Source organism: Centruroides vittatus, unplaced genomic scaffold (assembly GCF_030686945.1).
Source record: "Centruroides vittatus isolate TY-2023 unplaced genomic scaffold, ASM3068694v2 contig_1258, whole genome shotgun sequence".
NCBI lineage: Eukaryota > Metazoa > Arthropoda > Arachnida > Scorpiones > Buthidae > Centruroides > Centruroides vittatus.
The window spans coordinates 1,232-25,834 of NW_027120806.1; the positions used below are offsets into that span (position 1 = coordinate 1,232).

The 24,603-nt window shown below is 32.1% G+C and overlaps 1 protein-coding gene and 1 long non-coding RNA gene across 2 annotated transcripts; one reads left to right on the forward strand and one right to left on the reverse strand.

The window, feature by feature from the left end:
• Positions 1-11,108: 11,108 nt before the first annotated feature.
• LOC136988514 (uncharacterized) lies at positions 11,109-12,089 on the forward strand. The gene is made up of 3 exons (XR_010882772.1): positions 11,109-11,194; positions 11,403-11,460; positions 11,986-12,089. It is a non-coding gene; the product is annotated as an uncharacterized lncRNA (long non-coding RNA).
• Positions 12,090-18,512: 6,423 nt separating this feature from the next.
• LOC136988521 (uncharacterized) lies at positions 18,513-19,932 on the reverse strand. The gene is made up of 2 exons (XM_067286394.1): positions 19,730-19,932; positions 18,513-19,645 (listed from the first exon to the last, which is right to left on the reverse strand). The coding sequence occupies exons 1-2, from the start codon at positions 19,897-19,899 to the stop codon at positions 18,592-18,594; spliced, it is 1,224 nt and encodes a 407-aa protein (XP_067142495.1). The 5' UTR covers positions 19,900-19,932; the 3' UTR covers positions 18,513-18,591.
• Positions 19,933-24,603: the final 4,671 nt, after the last annotated feature.

The following is a 24,603-nucleotide window of genomic DNA, read 5'->3' on the forward strand; positions in this document are numbered from 1 at the left end:
GACTTGCCGAATAGAATTTTTCATTACACTCTGTATTAAACATTTACTTTGCTATTCATTAGTGTTTGTTTGTTCCATAAATAACGTCACAGAGAACCCATATGTGTTAAGTATTTTTGATAATTGTAGTATCCAATTCCTGTTTAAATCTTTTTCTCTTGCTTTTTGATATAAGAAGTTCAATAATTCCGTTGTTAGATCTCCTTCATTAATAATTTTTTATTAGGAATTTTATATATCTCTTCTTTGAAACCGTGTTTTGTTGATTGTTAGACTATGAACTCAAATTTGAATTTTAATTAAACACTTGGCTTTATTTCCATCTTTATTTAGTTGATACGTGCCATTTGCATGTTTCGGGCATGGAGCCGCTCATCAGTCAACATTATCATACTCGATCTGCCATTCATACAAGATTTAAACTCAATCGACACATGTATCTTGCTTTTTCTATAAACGGAGTAATCCCCTTTTACACACAATATTTATATCTTGTATCTTCTCAATCATGTCACTCCAATGAGATAGCCGTATTATTTTCTTGATGGAGTTCGCCGTTTTTGTAATTGAAATTTTCTATTTCTTCTTTGAAACCGTGCCACGTATCAACTAAATAAAGATGGAAATAAAGCCAAGTGTTTAATTAAAACGCAACTTTGAGTTCATAGTCCAATTTTATATATCTTTTTATTAGTATAGTATTTAGTTTATATCTACTCAATTCCATTCTTAAAGCACTTCCCGGAATATTATATTTCAATTGAAAAATTTTACGAATAAATCTGTTTTGAGTTTTTCGAAATCATTGAATTTACCTAAACTCTAAATTGGAAGCCGCATATTTTAATGAATTCATAACAATAGCATTGAAAAGTTGAAAATGTTTTTGTAGATTCTTAAATTTGGCTTTACAACATAGCATAATTAAGTTACTTATTAAGTTATTAGCCTTATTTATTGCTGTTTTATATTACATGTCAAATGATAAGTTAGGCATAAATATAATTCCCAGGAATTTGATTTCATTGACTATTTTCACTTCTTCACTCTTTATAAAGAACGTCTTGTTTTTTTGTTAAATTACTACCGTTTCTAAATATCATAATAACTGATTTTTTGGGATTTATTTTTACTTTAAGATCGTCCAAGTATTCAGTTATCTGTTTAATCTTCCTGCGAAGTGCAGCTGCCGTAGGGACAATTAAAACAATGTCATCAGCATAGTTAATCGAGTGTATAGTTTGGTTGTTAATTTGAAAACCATCCTCCTTCCTTACAAAACATTCATTTAAATCAAATAGATAGAAATTAAAAAGATATGAAGATAATGGGTCTTTCTGTCACAACCCTCTATAAGTTACAAAAGGTGACCAGAAGGTATTACCTTGTTTAATTATAGTCTCATATCTTCCAAACAAAATGCCTATCATATTTATCAAGCGGTCACATGCTTTATAATTTTTTAGTTTTCTCTGTAACTCATTTATATTAATCAAATCGTAGGCTTTTACCAAGTCCAAAAATAGAGAAAAAACTTTTCGTCTTTTCTTAAGTAATTGTATTTGAATTAACGATAATAAAACGAACAGTGCTGTTTGGGTACCTTTGTTTTTCATAAAGGCATATTGTGTAGCATTCTTGTAATTGTTTGAGGCTGTCCAAATGTTAAATTTGTCGGCTAAAATAGATGTGAATATCTTGCGAAAGCTAGACGGGTGTTGATTTATCTTTTAATTTTTTAATGCATTCTTGAACTTCTTCAACAATAAATATCTGATCATGACTTACTGATTGCATTATGTTAACTTCCGTTTGTGTTTGTCTGTATTCAACCAAGTAATATTCTGAAAATTCGCTAAAGTATTTGATCCAATTTTTGTAATCTACTCTCCTTTGTGTACCATGTCCTGGCTTCGCTTTACGAAATTCGTTAATTGTTTACCTCCTATGTTTGATAGTTTATCTTTAGATGATCTCATATCACTTGTATTATCAAAAATCTGTGAAAACACAGTATCAATATTCTCGCCTATGCGAGCATTAAAGTCACCTCCAAGTAGCCATAACCGAACTATCGTGGACCATTTTTCTACATATATTTGTGCTTCGTGTAGAACAGATTTCTTCTCTATGGACGGTGCGAGATAAAATAAAATTAATCCCAAATAAGAGTTACACCAAATTGTTTTAAAATTGTTGTTTAGTTTTATTATCACCGCTATAAAGCAATCTGATATATGGTAAAAGAAGAATGTCCCCCAGACTCTTTTTAATTAACAACAGTATTCCCGTAAGGGGCGACTAAATCTGCTTATTCGTTGAGCGTTACTAACAATTATACTGTTTTCTTGTTCTAAAAAATTTCTATGCGCATCGCTCAACTACGTCAACCATGTTTCTGTAAAACCAATTATGATATTTGATATTATAAGTTTTCTAACGGGGGTTTTATGTAATCTTTCACTAAGACCCTGGATGTTCCAAAAACTCACCAAGAGCCTATTATTATCACTGTCTGACATTATCTTATCATTAACTCTCACTTCGTCTTCAATCAGAACCGAAGTGACTTTTTTGTTACTATTATCCATTTTATAGAAATTCTGTTTTGATTTATAGTTTTTCACAACCTTATCTGATTTTGTTTTTTGCCTACATCCAAAAAATGGTTCAATTGTATGTTCTCTCCAGTGTTGATATCAATGGTATACATTAAATTATCCTTTATAAAACAGTCATCTCTCACTAGAATTCTACTGTTATCTGATTTTTCTAAGTTAATCTTATTTAATATCTGTTTTCTTCTAATCCTTGATCTCAAGCATAAATCAGGTGTTATAACTATTTTTTTCTTCTCTTCATCAACCATTTTCGGTCTCACTGACCAGAATTTTTTCAGGATTAGATTTCTGGCGTTAACCGATTCCCTTATAATTTTAACTATTAAATTATTCTTATTGTTATTTAATTGGACCAGTCCTTCTATTTCTATATTATTAAGTTCTAGCTCTGCACTAATAAATTTTTTCACTTCTTCTAAGAGATCCAAATTTTTAAATGGGTAGTTAAAAATGACTATATTTCTTTTTGTAGTTTCATTTAACAATTTATCAATTTCCAATTCAAACCTACCTTTTAGGTTGTTATTAGAATTGGACTTTTCTTCTAATATCTGTATCTTTTGACAAATTTTCTTCATCTCTTCTTTTGCCTTAAAATTATCTTCTTTCATACTGTTAATTTCTGATTTTATTGTTCGAATTTCCAGATTTAAAAAAGTTATCTTTTCTTGAATTAAACTGTACATCGATTTTAGAGTATAAATGGACTCCCCACCACTTTGTAACTCTGGTTCCTTAGTCAGCTCAAAAAAATCTTTAATCGTAGAATTTCTCGTAGTTCCAACAGTATCTCTCGCATAATCTTCTAATAATTATTTCTCCCCCAGAATCTCTTCAAGCTGATTATTTTTCTCAACGTCCATAGTATTTTCTTTACGGGATCTTCTTCGCACCCTTTTTTGCATACTGGTTGACTTGACTGAGGAGGAGAGCGAGGGATTTATTTCGATTCCGCCAATCATTAATAAGGTCATAATTAATTCCAAAGGAAATAGCACTTTAAGTATTGTAATCTTAAGTTGGTAATTATCCTTTTTACTTAGTTCTTCCATAACGAACTTATTCCAGACGGCTCTTCCGAAAAGTCACCAACACCCACAATCTCTTGTCAGCGCCCCCCCGAGAATATGGATATTATAAAGGATGGTGTCGAGGTAAGACAAAGAAAGAGCGGACTGAAAAGGAATGCACATTAGAGCACAACACACGTTACAACTAAAACTAAAGTAACAATAGAGTAACAGTGACACTTCCCTTTGACAGAGTTCCCATAACTCAACTCACTCCTCACATAACAGAAGAGAGGGCTCGACGATTACAGTGGTGAAGGTCACCTTCACAACTTCCTAATATGAAAGCCTGAGCAGGAGTACAATCTTCTAAGACATAGTCACTTGGTTGCAACTGATTCTTACCGAATAAAGAAAATCGTTTTCAGAAACTGAAAACACGTTGATCGATTACTAGTTGTCTAATTACTTGGTAAAGAATTTGCTTGCAGATTTTTACATCGACCATGATGGCGTCTTTCGTTATGAGCTAAAATTGTTTCATAAACAGTTGAATATTTTCTAGTAAATTAAGATTTTATAAATAAATCATCTAATGAGAGAAATAAATACTGAATTGACAGTTTAATGCAACGATATATATGTGCTTTCTGCTAAGGGAAAGATGCGAAGGTCTTATATGGAAAACCAATCTCTATTTAGTTGTTAGACACGTGAATAAAAAATCCCGGAAAACATCACGCAGCCAGCTCATTAGCCACGCTCAGAATACAATGTTTAGTGATTATATACAATTAGCCATAAGTGAGGGATGAAAACATGGATATAAGACTGAAGGCTATTAAACAACAATTCGGTGTATGGAGTGCACTATCCTGAAATCACTTAATGGTGATTAGATGAAATTCTTCATATTTTTACATTACCGTATCATATTACAGCACTATGCTTAGTAATTTAGAAATTTGTTTCTTTACTCGTAACGCCTAGAATGTTACAGAAATTCTAGCTGACAGAATTGAACACATATATTTAAGCATAGCCTAAGTGGCAACTTTTTAATTACGGCAACTAAACAATCACAGTATGTTATTTTTCAGTTAATGAAACTGCTGATTTTTAGTACAGAACAGGGATGGCGAATTTTTTTGTGTTCGCGTGTCATATTGTAAGCATACTTAGCTTTAAAGATGTTAATGCGTGCCAAAGTTTCACACTTCGAATAACGATATTTAGAGAAATTAAAGGAATACGCTTTAATTAGAATAACTGTAACAAAGCTGATTGAAAAAAAAAATGGATCAAATGATAAACGGAAAGGATGATTGAAAAAGACAGAAATAGTATGATATATTTCGTGCCAAATGATTTCTCCTTACGTGCCACTTTGGGCGCGCGTGCCATAGGTTCGCCACCCCTGGTATAGAAGAAAGGGTATTCATTTGCATATAGCGCATAGTAATTGTTTAGTTTCCGATTTATTCGAGTGTCTACAAATAATCACTAGTGCGCTATTTGCAACCAAAATATAAAAATTACTGATAATTTAAGGCTTAACCGGTATATCGTTTTGAATATTTGTCTTTTAACCGGTATTAAAACGTTTCGTAAATTCGAACCCATAATGCACTGTAGAAATATTAAGAATGATGGCCTCGTAAGAAAAGAACATGATTAATTATTCCACATTAATTAATCAATAAAAAACTATGAAATTAGAAATGTATTTATAAAAGTATGTTTATTGCATTTTGTGTTTGACAGAATGGTCTATGCAATATTCCTATAATTGGGTATTGCTTGGTTAACAGACGAATCTTTTAATTTTAATAATTTGCATTTTAACATTTGGATTAAAGTGTAAGAAATATTTCGACATGTAATTGTAAAACTACAGAATAATCGTAATACAAATTTGATCAAGCAATAAAGATATACGGTGGAACCTCGCTTAACGAGCATAATTCGTTTCACATTCTTACTCGTAATGCGAAACAGTCGTTAAGCGAAACAATTTTTTCCATAGAAATTAATGTAAAATACGATAATGCGTTCCACGCCGAAAAATATACTCAAATATTTTACGTAGGGGAAAGTGGGGCAAGATGAGGACGTTAAGGTTTGAAAAGTCATAAGATGACAACCACTTTAATGAGAATAATAATGTTTTTATTCTCAGCAACTACAACATTCGGTAATATAAAATACAAACTTTAATTTTTGAAAAACGTTTTTAAAAACAAGAAAATTTAATATTGTAAAATTATATGTAAATGCACCATCTTGCCCCACCCGTGGGGTAAGATAAAGATATTATTTTTATATATAAGAAAAAGAAATTAAAATGGTTAAACTGGCCTTTTTGTTCAATATTGGCACAAGAACAGTGTCCATTTATCACAACGGCTACATTTATTATTATTTTCCGAATAAATAAATATGAAAGTTTGAACTTACTCGTATTTACTTTACCAGACGATGCTGTTACTTCGCGCATGCTCAGTTTCGCTATTTTGTCAGCAGACGATATTTTTTTCGTGAAAAAAATATTTTTATTTCGATTGTTATCTCACATTTTATTTCTTGTTAAGATAGTATTTAAATTAAAAAAGTGTTTTCATAAATAAAATAAAACGTAAAAACATAAATAATAAAGTAATACAGTATATACTGTATACATTTATTACAGTAGATACGATTTAAAAGTGGAATATTTTGTTTTCTATAAAAGCACCATTTTTAAAATTATTATTTTTTATAGTCGAAAAGGTGATATGGAATTATCAATGACAACGAATTTAAAACTAGTTCACTGCACTATATTTCAATGCCTGTAGCAGCAGCAGAATTCCTGGCCAACCATGAGAAAGATGGGGTATCCCATCTTGCCCCAACGTAATCTTTTCATACTGACTGTAAACACGGGTCAACTTTATTTCAAAAGTAGACAATTTCAGTTTTAAAGGTTACTTCGAATACCATAATATCTCCATCTAAAAGGTAATGTAAAAGTTCACAATAATACTTATTTTGTAGAAACTTCGTAGCGGGAGTAAAATTACATGAAGTATTGCTGAAACATGGAAAACTGTCTTCCTTCCAAACAAAGAAAGCGATTTAGACGTTCTCTTCTCCCGTGTCCCCTTTTGAAGTTGACATTTAGTTCCCCAAATAAAAGATACATGAAAGCGTGTTAACCACAAATAAACAGACGTCCTCATGGCTCCATCTTACACCACCTTCCCCTATAATGTTTCTTCAAAAAAAAATTATACAATAAACATTGTTAAGGAGCATGAATCATCATCGTCTCTTCTAGCGCGGAATGAACCAACCTGAAATGCGAATTCGATTTGCAGGATACAAATAAATTCGGTATTCGGCCTATACGGCCTATTTTTAGCTATTTCGCCGAATACCGAATACCTTAAAGCAGGAGTAAGAAATAACAAAAACACGGTAAATTAATCATTTTGGTATTTAGATTTAATGTTATCGGGTTAGTGTTGTTTTATATATATATTTATTTATAACTTATAACCCGCACAAAATAAAAAAACAAAATATTATTAGTCACATGTATTCAATTTCCTATTCGTTCGAGAATCGTCGCACATCTGTGAGTCTGATCCTGCCTATCCTTTTTAAGCTCTCGTCTTTGCTCTTCCCTTTCTATTTTCTCTATCGCTCTAGTCCACGTATGCCTATGCATACATCATAATGTGCGTGCACGATACTTTCGATTCACCACTTTTCCGTCGTAGATTTTCCATTTTACAATTACGTGACTCATAGCCTGGTGATAACGGAGAAAAGAGACAGATAAAACGTCGGTATTGAAAAATATATTAAACTGTAAATAACCATATTTTCTTATAAATAAATAAATATATAATAATTACAATCTAACATTTTAAGAAAAATTTACCAATCTGTCTATTTGAATATAATTGGTAGGACCTTCGGCGTCTCCAAATCGACGATTGAGTCTACCGGACACCATTTTAACCTTTTCTTCTGTTAAGACTACAGAGAATTGTTGCCAACTGCACGGGAGAAAATTAATACGCATTAATGAATATGCTTTTATGTCCTTATTTTCTGTTTGTTATAAATTTTGTCTACTAGGACTTAGCCTATTAATAGGACGTATTGCAATGTTGTTTTGGCTTTAGCAATAGAGGAAAACTTTATTCGGAGAAAACAAACAATCCTTATTGGTCACCTTGTATTATACCGGTACACACTTTACACACTTTTTTTGTATTTCGGACCTACTGGTCCCTCCTCAGCGGGTTTACAAAAACATGGTGCTGAAATAAAATTACAAAAAAAAATTAAATTTATAATCATTTTTTCCCGACAATAATATATAACTAACAATTTCCTTGTTATCAATTACTTCTATACGTTAGTAAATACACAGAAGAATTCCTATCACAATGTTATATAACCTGTATAAAGATAAAACATTTATTAAATCTAATGTTTTAAATAATTGGCAATCGGCTGGGTGCTCTAAAGCCTCACGTTTCACACTTTCCTGTCATTTTTTTTTCTTTTCTTCATTCTTCTCACTTCTGTTATAACCCTTCATATTTCCTTTTTCAAGGCTATACCTATTGGTGAAGGTCTTGTAGTCCTTTGGTAAACGTAAAATGTAAAATGTCCGTCCGACTCTGCGCAAATTGCGCAGAAGCGTCTTAAAGCGACATTTATTGTCGGTTTAATTAAGTACAGCTGACGATATTAGCGATTAAGTCAGGATGTTACAATTACAATACTTAAGCTGAAAAAAGATTCGAAACAGTGGAGAACTGGGATGGAGCGAAGGGGACCTGACACCTTTACGAAGTAAAAAGAAAGCGGCCGGATGGCCGAGCGGTCAAGGTTAGCAGCCTGCCGCCCTGGGGGACCCGGGATCGAATCCGAATGGGTCGAAAAATCCCCAGGCATTTTTCGGGGGATGGTCCGTCCGGATATGTCCCTCACCACCCGGCCGCCTTATTGTGGGCCTGGCCGAACCCATAATGGGCTTGCTATAAGAGGCCCTCTTAGTGCCCACTGGGCGGTAAAAAAGTTAAAAAAAAAAAAAAAAAAAAAAAAATAGTAAAAGAAAAAGAAACACTAGTGAATTTTCCAGAAGTCATTTCCTTATTAAATTATTTATTTATTTATTTATATTGTGTCGTGTGTTCAATTTCTATATTAGGTATTAATTGGCTGTCAAGTAAGTTGATAATTTTATTGAATTCGCATTAAAGAATATTTTGTCCATTGAACTCGACTCACCAGGATAAAATATTGAGTGCGCCGCTGAAATAAGGATCACAACCAAGAATGTCAAAATGGGATAAATTCAGAAACACGAGGAATATTCTGTATTATATGTTAAAAGCAATGTTCTAATATTGGCAGATATTTTCGGGAATTTTAGCGTTAATAATAATAATAGTTATTTTAAAATATTTTCAATTATAATATAATTTAAAATGTTTCAAAACTATTCTATAGTGTTTTTATAAATATTCATTTATTTAAAAAATTATAACAACGACATTTCAGCATTCAATCAGATTTCAAAGTGGCATATTGAATGATTAATGAAATCTTTTGTTTTCGATTTTAAAGATAATGGAGGGTAAAGCTACTTTAGTTAAGCCGCCGGAGGCGCTGTAAGCAATTTCCGCTTTTAGTGGGAAACACTTGTACATTTCAGTTACTGGTTATTGTTGTGTATACGTTGTTTAAACGAGTAAAATATTTAGTCAAAAACGATGCATAATTGTCGCCCAGACTGTAAAATATCGTAGGCAGTCAGTCGATTACGAAAATACGAAATTGCGTAAAACTGTAAACAACAACAATAGAACATGCGCCTTTACTAATAAATCGGAATATATTAATGCCCGATTATGCGAAAAACTGCGTTTCTAATATTTCCGATAACCAGTTTAAAATGGAATTTCGTATGTGACAAGCTACATTGGACACATAGTACGTAATATGCGTATAATTTACGGTGGCAGCCATCCAAACTTGTCTTCGGCGCTTGTGAACCTCCCTGCTAACCATTTAGCGCTACGGCTGCTAACTGAACTTAAAGCGAAATAGCTTAACTGTCTTTTAACAAAGAGGCTTTTTCAGTTAACGCAACCATTGTTCGTTGTTCATATACATTTCTAGAATGTTCTGTGGTACTCTTTCGTGTCTTCCCTAATGGCTTTTGTATTGGCGATATGTTGCCTAGAGGGACAATAAACCCAGCGGGGGAAGCTGGACAGAAGGATATATACCGGTGGACCGGTAAATACGAGCCACTTATTGAAAACTATTCGTGTGTAGGACTACGTTCGACGAGAAGATCGCCAACGAAGACTCACCATTTTGAGACAAGAGGTATCAATTCACTTAGTTTCTTCTATATATCTCTTATGTCTGCTTTCATAATTTTAAGATAGGCTAAGGCATGGCGAGTTTCTGAATTAGTTTCTGAATCCGAGTTTCACGTTTTTTGCTGCAGTACGATTTGTAACGCGGATCGCGTATCATAACTGTTGTGAACAGTACCTAGCTAACTCGAAATTAAAGTGTTTTTGACAATAGACTTTCCTGTACTTTCCCTCTGAATAGCGACAGTTTACATAGTTCGGATTCGTAAATAAACGTTGAATTTAGTGCGCGGTAGGCTTTATACGTAAGAAAAAGTTTAATTTTAAAATTTATGTAGATAATTGAAATATATTAGACATAAGCAATTTAAATAAGAAATGTTTTGTTGACGATAAATTAATATTCAATACTCTTTTAAATTATAGAATAAAGTTGAAATGGGCTTTGAAAAGTTTCGTGGTACCTGTCCCGGGCGGGATCCCTTAATGGACAGTTTCAGAAAGTTATTTTCTCTGCGCACAATGAGAACACATCCGGAGGTATGTATTTCAGTTTATTTATAAGATAATTGAAATCCCGAAAAATGTTACTAGCTACAACTTAAAATAGTTATTAAACTCGATATTCTAGACTTATTCCTAAACCTCTTTTAAATGATCGAAGTAAAAAGAAAACGAGTGAATTGGAATGAATACTTTTTTACTTGAGTTAGAATGTATGAAAGTTATATGTAAAATATCGTTAAATTATGACGAACACATAAATATTTATTTATTGAGTATATTAATCCGTGGTTTTCACAATGCAGTCATAGAAATAATTTTAGTAACTTTAGAAGTCATCGATGATGTTTTCTTTTATCGATGAATTGTATTTGGGATTTTTTAAAATAAATAAACGACGTTAATATTTTTTATTTTTATAATACAAACTGGTAAAAAACAATTATCTTATAAATCGTATCGTAGTAACTCTTTAGTGCTGTATATTTTCATTTATTTCTGTATGATTTATTATTGAAATATTTATCATAAATTGCTTAAATAAAAGGAAACGTGAATGACTTTTTGATTTTTTACAGCTCGTTCCATTAGTTTTTATTACGGCAGGCGCTGCGGCAGGAATGGTCTCTTCTGTTATATATCATTTATTTTACAACTTGGATGCAAGGTACGTGACGTTTCATAAAATGTAAAATTCCTTTGAACATGTTTTTACTTTAAATGAATTGAACGTTTTTCTTTTAATACACAAAACGTTTATTACACTAAAAATGTGTTTTTTTATGTCTCATTTCGTATTTACTTTTGATATTTTTAATTAGAAATGTATAAGATTATAAATTAAATAACAAATTTATTCTAATATAAAATTACAGATTTGTAAAAGGAGGCTGTCCGAGATGGGAATTGGTGGATCCCGAGAAACCACAGAAGGTAGGATTTTAATATGGATTTTTATTCGTTTTAAAAAGTTTTCTTTATTAACTATATGAAGTGCAGTTTATTTAGAAAAGCTCTGTTATAGAAATAATCTATTTTTTAAAAAATAGAACAATAGGCCCTTTTCCGGATAGGATCAATGGTCCTTCACTATTTAAATATTGAAATTAATCTAAAAGTTGACCGTTCTGCATTTTTCCTTCGACGTTTCCTGTATAATAGCTACTTTATATTTAATATGAATTTTCTATTACAATTTTTTTTATTTTTAAATACCACTTTCAAAGTGTAAAGTAGATTAAAGCGATAATTAGAATTGTGTAAGATCAATAATTTTCCTCTTGAAAAAATAATACGAATGAAAAAAGTGTAGACGCACTTAAATTAAAAATGTCTTAATTGTATTATTATTCAACAGATATTATGAACAAAATGACTTTTTGAAACGATCTGAAGAATAAATTCTGAGTGAAATTTAAATATAAATTTTAACTAAGCACATATACATATATTTTCCAGCTGATTACGATCAATCAAAAATGGGAACGAATTCCCGAATTGGATGAACTTCGCAAGATTATTGGACCTTACAAACCAAAATAATTACATTGAGCGAAATTTGTGAATTTTATCGACATTTGTTTGATTTATTTTGTTCAGTTGCTTCCCGAATCTTTAACTGAATAATAAATATGTGATGTTTTAATGTTAAAAAGATGTATTTAATAAATTAAATCTTTTGAATGAAAGTTTGTGAATGAATTATTAAATCGGCTTTTTCACAAAAATTATCTAAAGTCATTCTATAATAGTATTATAGTTTTCAATGGTAAATAAAAATTACTATAAAAATAATAAATTATAATTCATTTATAGAGCTTAAAATATAATTTAAACGTACAAGCTTTAAACATATATATACAGTAACTTTATGTTTAAGGTGTATTTTTTCTTCTTGCTGTACTGAATATATATATATTACAATTTCCCTTGATAAGCATGACGAAATACTTTTTAAGAGAAAGTAGAGATTTCGAAATTGTGAATGCATTTCTTGTAGTTGAGGGCTGTAGCAATGCTTTTCCCTTGATAGATTGTAAAAGAATTCTTCTAACATTTTCTCTTCAGCGGGAGATTCTGGGTGAAACAATTTAGTATTGCGAATTACAGTCGAATTACAGCTCTTTATATAGAATTGAAACAGGAACAAATTTGATCCGCGGTTGACTTTCTCTGACTTTATGTTCGGGACTTTTATACTTGGTCTACTTTTACTACTGTTTTATATTTGGCGATTTTTAAGTGAATAAAGTGTTGTTGTGTGAGGTAGCGTAACGTAAGACGAGTGCAATCTGCGAAAGAGTGTATCTGCAGGGAGAGATTTCCTATTGTAAGGTGACTGTTGTGTTTAGATGTTAGACGCGGACAGTAAATTCGGTAAACGTCACGTGCCTGCAATTGGTCAGGGCCCGAAACCAGCTACAATATTTAGTGGTTTTATATCCAATCAACTATTTATGAGTAAATAATATGATGTTCCTGTGTTGCCTTACGTGTTGAAGGAATAGGTTGACGAAATTCGAGTATTATATTTTTTATATGAAATTGAATCGACGATGTTAAAGGTGAAAAATAAACGAATTTCGCTTCGTTATCCGCTGTTGTTGTGTATCGCAACAAATTAATAACTGCATAATAACAATATAAAATTAACTTTTTTGTTACGGGCTAGTAGATCAACGAGAGGTTAAACTTTTTGTATAAAAAAATGCGCTTTTAAAAAAGAATATGAAAAAGTTTCTGTCTTTGATATTCTTTTATAAGTGGCTCATTGTGTAATCTTCGTTTGACGTCTTCATACCGAACTCGGCATTCTGTCAATTTTAATGGCATGCAACGTGACAATGATGACTCGTAATAATTTCATCAAAGCTAAATTAAGGCTAATTTAAAATTGATCAATAACTAAGCGATTATAAATAATGCTAGTGTTCTCTGCTTTTACTTTCTGTTCGTATGTATTTTCACAAGTAAAGGGAAAACCTTTTCCACTTATTTATTTTCGATTAAGAGGGTAAAAAGGGTAAAGGAGAAAGGGGCTTTACTCTTGTCCTCTTATATAAAAAATTAAATATATTGCGAAATAACGTCAATTATATTTGATGATAAAACAAAAATAATCACTTAATAATAGTAATACAATTTTTCTGCACGGTTGAATTCTGGGCTAAGTATATGGTGTAACATATATATAAATATTGTTTTCACGAAACATTTTAACATATTGTAAGAAGGAAAAGGTACGTAAAATTAGAATACCATAACATCTTTGTGTTTTAAATATTTATTCCTATAGGATATATAGATATTATAATGTCAATCTAAAGCATAGTACAGATAATGGACGTTGGCAGAATTTTCCACGGGAGGACAAGGCTTGGAGACAAATAATTACATCAAGAAATTTTTATTACATTATCTAATTTTTTAGCGGGTTTTCACAAATAGATAACAGAATACAAGATGGCATCACAGTCATCTATTATTATAATTCGTGGAAGTTTTTACTCGATCCTAAAGGAAAACAAATTGCTCCGTTAACCTCGTCTAAAGAAGATCGTGATACAGATACTTATTGACTTCCCAAACATCCCATTCTGTAACCGAAATTAGGTAAAAGCGCATTTAGACGGCGAGAAGATAATTCCTGTGCATTAAAAGTTAAGGTCTGGTCCGTCTCGAAACAGAAAGGGGACTAAAGCAGATATCCAGCTGTCCAAATCTCCACTGCCATTTGTGCTTATTTCTCTTATTATGGCTATTTCACGTCTGAAGTATAAAACGTTTCGCTTTAAATTTCTCTCGCATGTTGCAATAGCGGTTAGATTAGAATTTACAGCAAAAGATATTGAAAATATCAGACGTAACTTATTTCGATGTAAGTAACATCTGCGAAGAATTAGCTGAGCTGAATCGCCTATTATTGGATGATGATGCTGTAATTTAGTCCTATGTAATTCTTCGTTTGCACTCAAATTAAAGCCGCATCTGCCGTGGTAGAAGAAATGAGCAAAAATTAATTGTGCCCCTCAAAAAGGATTTAATTAGCTTCATGACTTATGAGAAAGCGAATTTTTCCTCCGTCCTCCCTCCCAAATGTTCGTCGGTTGTTCCAACTGTGAGTTTACCTTAAGACTCACCAAGCTGGCATGTATGGCCTATATCAATAAATTTAATGTCTTATTAACAAGTAATTGTAGATACTTTTTCCAAAAAATTACAATCAACTAAAAAACAATTATGTTACAGAAAAGAAGAAAAATATGATATAACAGAGGAGAAAGGAATAGTATATTCATTTGATTGTAATTGCAATCCAAATAAAACATATATAGGAGAAACTAAAAGAGAATTAAAAATAAGATTAAGTGAACATATCAGAGCAATCAAAGGAAAATATGCAAATTCGGCAGTATCGGAACATTGTAATACAGAAGGTTGTGCAATAGATCTAAATACGGTAAAAATTAGAAAAAAGGGGAAAAAAATAAAAAATAATTTTAAAAGACAACTGTACGAGCATTTAAATATAATTAAGCAAACAAACAAAATGAATAACAACAATGGTAGAGAGATCCACCAATCATGGTTAAGCATTATAAAAAGGGGGGAGGAAGAAGTGTAAACGATGAGATGGGAGTGTATTTGAAACAAAATTGCGTGGAACGAACAAACCAAAAGAAGAAGTAAGTGAATAAAAATAATAATTTAGATAATAACTCAATTTATTGTTTTAAACTGTTTTTAATGTAAAAAATTAGGAATGCTTAGAATTGTATGGTTGCTGTGGGTCGTAAGTTTAAGTGGAAATGTAAAGAAGACCGGAAATACAAAAATTGTAAGAATTTTAGATATTTATTGTCGGGAAATGTTTGTATTCTTAATTAATTTTAGTAATAGTTGTATCGAAACAGGTTTTAATTGTTGATTATTGTTAATTATAGAAAGTGTCGTTTAAAGGCCTGCTGAGGAGGTACAAACAAGTCCGAAACACATGTTTAAAGTGTATGTGTTCAGGTGAACTAAATAAAGAATATTATTTTTGATCTGTATGACTAAATATCTGCATCCATAGTTTTCCAGTATAATAAGTCCTGTTAATATATAGAATGTACTAGTATACAAAATAAATTTTAAATAATTGATTTGGTACTTTTTACGTGTTTTTTTTCTGAAAGAAATTTATATTGAATCAATCCTATAATATCTATTATATATATGTGTGTGTGTGTGTTTGTATATATTCAAGAAATGGATTAACTGCGATCTGTGGTGATAAAAACTTGTTTTCAAGTACATTGCTGATTATTATGCAATAAGCTTCAAATTATCTGTTTTATAATGTAGTGAAGTCAATTTCAGAAATGAACATTGAGTAATAAAGCCGAAATCATAAGTAACAATGCAAATTGCAAGTTTTCGTAAAATTCAGATAAGATTTCTAAAGCTATCCACACATGTATACGTTTTTATATAACACATTTTACAAAACGTTTTCATCTTTAGATGACCTCTTGCGTGTTTATCGAAAGATTCCTTTGATTCAGAAGTCACAGATGATGTCACTCCTGACTTCAGTGGATTCCGTTTGATCTTTCACACATTGACTTTAGGCTCTTGTGGAATTTCTCAAACCCATAAATTGAGGTTTGAAATTCCACTTCTTACATGAAATTCCTTTCCAACAGCCGTCGCATACTTTTCCCACAAGACTTGCCACGCCCTATCTCGCACAAAATCCTCTATTATTTTGGTTTTTCTTGGTCTTTAACGGATTTATCAGTTGCTCACATCAATAAATTTCAATAAAACTCTAACAATATAATATAAATTTATACTGAAAGGATTTTCGTGTGATCTGATCTGGAAAATTTGTATTTACAGAACAATTATTTTAGATATCTTCTATAAACTTCGTTGCCCGATAAAAATTTCAAAATTAATATTCATAAAGTTGTTTTTCATTGAATCTTGTAACAGCTGAAAGATCAGTTTTATTCTCGTCTGAAGATTCGACACTACCGAAAGTCGACACGAGTTAATAAAAGAATCACTCTATGGTAAGTTTTCCGACATAATACTTTTAAAATACGTAAATATTAATAAAATAAATTAATCTGAGTGCTTTACTCTACAGGAAATTCCAGGTTAAGAACATTTCGAGTCCTACACAAAGCTTGGAATGCGGACTTTCAAAAAATAAATAATACTTTTGTTACATTTATTATGAAGAATTATAATTTAATTTAATGTCACTATGTTCGATTCGTTCATTGTACAGTACACTTTAAATTCGTATACTTTTGTTTATATGTGAATTTGCAAACGGATTTAAGAAATCCTATCGGATCTGCGACATAGGCAATTGTCTTCTTTGCATAGATATAAGCCTGGTCCGATAGAGATAGATATCAGCCTATCACGCTGGGGAACACCACATCGAATCCGAGCAGGTCGAAAAACTCCCTGGATTTTTTGGGGATGGCCGTTCAGATTTATCGGGATTTATTCCTCACTAGTAGTCTGTCCTACCGTGGATTAGGTTTGACCGAACCCGTAATGGGCCTGATGAAAAGGCCCTGTTAAGTGCTCATAGGAATGAAAAATTAAAATAACTTCCAGAAATTTTTTACAACGCATAATAGTTTAATTTCCTTTTTTCGTAGTTCCTCTTCGGAATTCTGTATTCCCTCTTCGGAATTCTGTATTCCCTTATACAATATCAAATAATATTTGTTTGAAGTAAATTACATTAAATGAGAAGAAAAAATGTACAATAATTAAGTTGATTATGTACTTTTTTCCCCATAAATCCTTGTATAATTTCTTTCATACAATAAAAATTTCGACTACTTTTTACTTTTCATTTTATATATATTTCCTTTATATTTTTATTACAGTTTGAAGTGAATGAACATAATATTTTCTTATGACATTATAGATCTTTGAAATTTACACTAAACGGAATGAAACATTGACATAATTCCGTGCGAGTCCGAAGAAACCAGTAAAGAATATCTTTAAATTTTGTTTTATTTGCAATTATTTCTGTTGTCAAAAGTCAAATTATTGAATAATTTGAGCTGAAAATCTCTTTCCACCTAAGATTAGCATCGTGTTTTTTAAATAATATAATTTTAATTTGTTTTCGGTGTTAAAATTTATTTTTAAAAGAACAGCACTTGAAAGAAAAGGTTGCTTATTCAAGCTTTGTCTACAGTGAGTCGTAATCAGAAAACTGCATCTAAAAGACGAATTGTCGTTATTTTCACATGTTGGGCTTAGGACTATTTCAAACTATGACCGACTCGAAGTCGTGTTGCCATGGCAACAGTAGTCGGCCGACCGACTGGTCGTTCCAGTCGGACAATTTAAGAAGTTAAATATTTGTAGTCGGGTCGGAGCAGTCGGCGAACTACAGCCAATAAGATCGTATCTGCAAAGTTTAATCAGGTAGATTACAAAAATATTTTAAAAAATTAAAAAAACTTAAAACGATTTCTAACACCCGTTACGATTGGTCCTTGCGAATCTGCCACCGAGATATAATCGTACTCAATGTGAATGCTTCTATTACTAGTCGAACCGATTATAGCATCGGTCGGGTCGGGCCAGTTGGTCCAGTCGGTCATAGTGTGAAACAGCCCTTAGTCGCTCGAAAGTGTCAGAAGTAACGTGAGTTATTAAAGGTGTTTGGTTCCGATCCTACTTTTAATCCGCCTATAGACGGTGGATAGCCGAAGAGGCCAAGGCAGGATCGAATCCGGAAACCCCCCACAGAACTTTCACTGATAATCTGATTAAAATGTGTTACGCTCCGTCTTTCACCACCGAGACGTCCAATTGTGAGAATGGACGAATGTATTGATACAGTGGGTCTAAAAAGAAAAGGTTCTTTTAGGGCCTACAGGATGGATACAATCAAAATTTATAACTTAAATAACTCAAGAAACTTCGATAGTGAAAATTTAAATTTAATTATTCGAAATTAAAACCCATAATTTTGTAAATATTACCAGATGAACATTATTTAATAAAAGCGAAAAATAATTTGTGAATCCGTTTTTAAAAATAGGGCATAACATCGAAGTAAATGTAGTCAAATTCATCTTTCAATTTCATTTCAGATTTCAAATATTTAAAACTTTGAATTCCTTCCAGTGGATTGTAGTAATTTGCCGAGGGACTTATTATTATGTTATTTTCTTCAATGATGTGTTTCTCAAGAATTTTAACAATCAATCGAAAAAATGTAAACCTTAGAATCCGTAGAGGACCGTTCAATAAAACACACCCGTTCGTATTACTTGTTGTTCTGTAACGCGATTTCGTCCATAACTTCACGTTAACACAAAAATTTAAGATTACAATTATTCCTTCTTTCCTGCAATGTGTTATAGGAAGATACAATTTGTTGATAAAACAATCTTCCTTAGCAACTATGTCACATATGAATCGAGTATTTCTATTCATACTCCTTGTTGCGTTAATAAAGTATGCACTACGATTCACATAAGAGAACCAGGACGAGAGTAACTCGTGCTTTCTTGGGCATGTAATGTCACAAATGCTGTCCGGAATAAACCATGTCTCCTCGAAATCCTTATTTTGCAAGTAACATCTTATTGCATCTCTTTCTACGTCCGTTAAGATCGGTTCGACGAACACATGAGATTCCAGAAACCATTCCGGCATTGTCAGAAATCGTATGTACGGAAGGAATGGTTTTATGACTTGCCTCAGAGATTTTTCACTATTAATTTTTTTCTTGGCCCATTTTAAAACTACTGTGAAGATGTCTGTTTCGTCAATATGTATATTTACTGGCCTACGAACGAGTCTATCGATGGTTGTTGCTTCACAGTTCATCCATTCGTCCGATGAGAAAATATCCTGCCATTTCGAACTTAATATATTCCAGCACAAATATTGTAATCGCTTGTCGTTCTGTTGACATGCTAAGTCATGTACATAACACACGTTTTTAACTCTTGACGGATCGGTCATGAAATCTCGACACGCTTTATTGAAATTTCGTAGGCCTAATCGTTTGCTTATGCAGAATATGTCCGTTGCATTCTGCATTGATCTTATGGTTTCTCGTCCTTCTTCCAGATATCTATAATATAGCAGAAGATAACAATATTAATGCAAATTAGAATATGCCAACGCAAATATTTAAAAGATAATTACGGAAACTCACTCTTTTATTTGTTGTAAAATATCCGAGGAGTACGGTAAATAAAGAAAGACTGATGTTGTTTTTGAATAAAAACGTAGCATTATTTCTATTCTGTCGCTACATTCACACAAGACGGATTTTGAGAAATCGATCTGTTGTTTGTCATTGCAGAACACTGTAATCAGATCCATTTATCTTAAATCAATTTTAAATGTGAGAAATACTGTAAATAATGTAAGGAAAATTATTGTCGAATTTACAGTATTGTTTCGTTATAAAAACCTTCGCACAGTATTGACTTTAAGGGTTAATCGTAATTAAATTTAACGATGGCTAGAGCTGTTTAATAACTTTTATTAGCTTCAACTGTTATTGCAACCAAATGCAACCAAACATTGTATGGTGATATTTCGGGACACGCGGAAGACGTACGAATATTTTTACCAACACACATCGCTTTGGCACTTTTGGCGCTGCATGCATCAAGCATTTTATCTATTCCAGACACTCGTGCTATATACCTTCGTATTCTATTTAAAAATTTAATTTTATTGTATTTGTGGATATTATTATTAACAGATGAGTTCCCGAAAAATCTGAGTCATCGCAGAATGTACTGAACGGAAAAATGATCTTAGTTAATAAATGTGACATTTGTTCTGGGTAATATTTTCAAGTTTTATTGTCTAAGAAGCATGAACATTCTTCTGAATCATCCTTCGTTATTCCTATCCATCCATGTAATTAAATTAAAAAATTATTAAAAATCAATATACACATAAAAATGGAAGAAAGTAAAGTGTTTTTCTTCGAAACTTATTTATGCACTCAATCCTTGCAAAACACGCATTTTGACATTTTCCATTACCATTCAGTTGAGGTTGAGCATCCCCGTGTTTACGAGAGCGGAGTCAAACCTGGATAGCCTAATGACGACTTCGTGATTTTACACTGTACTTTCTCAAGACTTGATCAAGCACGTCTACTTCGTAATTTGTCTTGGAAAAGATTACCCAGTCTGATGTCTTTTTATTGTCTGTTCCCGCGAGTGAAGGTTACTCAAAAGAATTACGTTTTCCTTTTTTCCCCGGCAAATTTTCAAAGTGTAGTCATGGGTTTTCATATCCCAAATGTCTTATGGGTTCCTCACCCTTTTTAGCTTGAGATGAGATCTCTCGTTTATCGATTCATTAGTTTCAACTAGACTATTACCGTTCTCCTTCAAGTTTTTATCAAATCCCAGAAAATGAAAAAGTTGTCGGTAGTTACTTTGTTCTGTGGCTCGTTCTTATGAAAGCCTGAGCAGGACTTCAATGTTCTAAGACATAGTTGCATCAAGTGACAAGTCTGACTCTTGCCGAGTAAGGAAAATCGTTTTCCAGTACTAGAGACACGTTGATCGATTATTATTTGTTTAATTACTTGGTACAGAATTTGCTTGTTGATTTCCACATCACCCGATAGTTTCTTCCGTGTTCAGCTAAAATTGTGTTTCATTACTAGTTGAATATTTTATAGTAAATTAAGAGTTTACAAATAAATCATCTAATGAGAGAAATAAATACTGGATTGACAGTTTAATGCATCGATGTATATGTGCTGTCTATAAAGGAAAAGATGCCTGCAGGAAGGTCTTATATGAAAAAACCAGTCTCTATTTAGTTGTTAGACACGAGAATAAAAAATATCGGAAAACATCACGCAGCCAGCCCATTAGCCACGCTGAGAATACAATGTTCGGTAGTTGTATACATTTGGCCATTAGTGAGGGGATGAAAAAATGGATATACAAGTGAAGAATATTAACAAACAGTGCAGTGTATGGAGTCACTATCGGTAAATCACTTCACCCAGTGGTTCTTATTTAACCAGTGTTCCGCAAACCTACCTCGGGTGTTCCACGAAACAAAAGATTTTAAGCATGCGGCGCATGCTAAGCAAGCAAGCTCAGAGAATTCGCCCTTGACACACATGTATAAGACACTTCTTGGTGAACGATTGCCCGATGATCAAGTGAGCGGCCGTTATATCCCCATCAGGTGTGGGAACTACATCATGTGACCTTATGTTTTGCAGTGATGACACTTGATCGATGGGCCGGTTTGAGCGATGGGAATTAGACTCGTCGTCACATTCACACCGAGAAATTGTTTAACTTTCGACGTTCTCACTGGTCAACAATTAGATATTGATTAATATCGTAAATCGTCTAAAAACTTTTCTCCCACGTTGTACTTAATTAATTACTTAACTTCCGGATCTCACAATATAAACACATACAATAATTTAGCAAACCGATTCCTAAGATAAATTATACGTTGATAAATTAAAAAGTATTAGTCAAATAGTTGTGTATAAAACTTTAATATAGTTCCCAAGTGTTAAAAATTAAATAAAACGTTTTAAAATGAAAGTGTATTTTTTTATAAATAAAAAATTTTAAATATGAGTTTATCCTAATTTCATTTATTAAAGTATTGATAAATTGATAGAAAATAATTTTGCTGGAAATTCATAATTCTAAAGTTATTTTAATAGACAAAAAGCATTAATTATTGTATCATAAGAAATGTAACTTTAAAGTATCATAAGAAATGTAATTTTTAATAACTAATAATAATAATAAACTATTTAATATTGAAAATTGATTACTAAAGAAATACAAATTTATTAAATACATTAATTATAAAACAAAACAATCTGTTATGTAACACAATATAAAATAGTAAAATAGACTAAAAATTACTATATAGCAGCGCTTTCCAACTTTTTGGTCACATGACACTAATTAAATATGTGAAAATTCATAACATTCACCAAAAAATTCAAAGGATTGTATATATTATTGTGAGATCTGGAAATTCCATTAGACTCAAACTTGTAATAATTTTTCCCTATTATAAACAACCTGGATAGAAACATTCCTAACCAAGAAAATATTGTGTCCCTCGCCGTATAAATGTCAACTATCCATTATTCTCGCGCTGTGTGCAGATCAGCTCGCAGCTTGAGTTTATAGTTAACGTCCGAATTCGCCGTATTGTTTTAAATCCCGGGAACACCTATGGCCCGATCACATTCCGCGAGAGATCACGTGACCGCTTTTCCCATCAAAAAGCTATATAAGATGCTTCCTTCTCCCTCAGGGGAGTGGATCGTCGACCGAAATCGAGTTACGTTGGATTTTCCATCTTGTCCTTGTGCCTAACGTAAAATTTTACTTTTGTGCCTAAAGAGTTACCGACCCTTGTATTTTCAAGAGAATTACCGATTCTTATATTTCAAAAGAATTGCCGACCCTTGTGTCCAGCGGAATATTGGATTACGGATTCCCTAAGAGGGATGGAACCCGCCAATGTGAACTCTCTCCTCGCGTGTTAGGGATATACTAATATATACCGTATTTTACGGACTATAAGACGCACTTTTTTCTTCGAAAAATTGCCTCCAAAATTCAGGTGCGTCTTATAGTCCGTAGCGTCTTATAGGTATTTTTTTTTTTTTTAAATTGCTTAAAAATTAAGGTGCGTCTTATAATCTGTAGCGTCTTATAGTCCGTAAAATACGGTATGTCATCCCCTAGATATTAGTTTTTGTATCGTCTCATTAATATCCAATAAACGTTGTTATCTTGTTAATTGGTGTCTTCTTTGCTCGAATATCGCCTGTCGCCTTACCACGACCCCTTTCCCTCCTACACTCGACCGATTGAAAAAGTAGTTCCGTCCCCGCGGGAAACCCTACAGAAAAATAAGCCATCTCTGACTCGTAGTCAAGTCCCTCCGACTTGTTAGCCGAAACTAGACGGAGGTCCGACTTCGTCGTACCTCCTCGGTACCCACATTATGAAGTAAAATAATACACTAATTATTATGCCTTTGTGTCCTTTTTAAACTAAATTTAAAATTTATTTTGTATACTAGTACTTTCTATATATTAACAGGACTTATTATACTGGAAAATATGGATGCAGATATTTAGTCTTACAGATCAAAAATAATGTTCTTTATTTAGTTCACCTGCGTGTAGTTCATAATTTAGTTCACAGGTGAACTAAATAAAGAACATTATTTTTGATCTGTAAGACCAAATATCTGCATCCATATTTTCCAGTATAATAAGTCCTGTTAATATATAAAAAGTACTAGTATACAAAATAAATTTTAAATTAAAACAATACACATTTGCAATATTCATTTCTAAATTTAATGTCTAACAAATGCTATTTGAAAACAATATTCTATTTATATTTTACAAAAGAACCTTTGTACAGTAAATGTAGTATCAGAGTTCAACATTTCATTTTAAAATTCCTTGATATCCTTTATGGATCTCTCGTATTTTTCTCAGACTTTCGGTATTCGTGAGCTTGACACTTCTTTATCTGACCGTCCTTAAGATAGGGTAGTTGCACCAGTAAATGACCGATTAAGCATCTTGATAAAGAGATTTGAATATAATCACTTAACAAACTGACGTTTAACACAAGTAATGGTCACTGCCGGTTACCAAAAATTCGCACTACTCATTCGAAAAGTGAATTTTTAATTTCCTGTAATATTGATTAAATTAATGGCACGATATTTTTAAAATTTAAAAATCACCAGTGAATGACCATATGGCTCTATTAGCTGATCAGCCGAGGCTAGTGAATGACTAGAGGTTTAGGATACTATATGCAATTTCATACTATTGTATACTATATATGTGTTGGAAATTGTATTGATTCATTCATGAAATTTCAGATTAAGAAATTGGAATAACAATATTAATTTTTAGAAAAGGTATTTAATTCAAAAATGTCATATATACAATGTTACAAATTTTTGTATGAATTATCGGTTTGATAATTCATACAAAGATTTATTTCATAGATAGGAAATATTGCAATAATT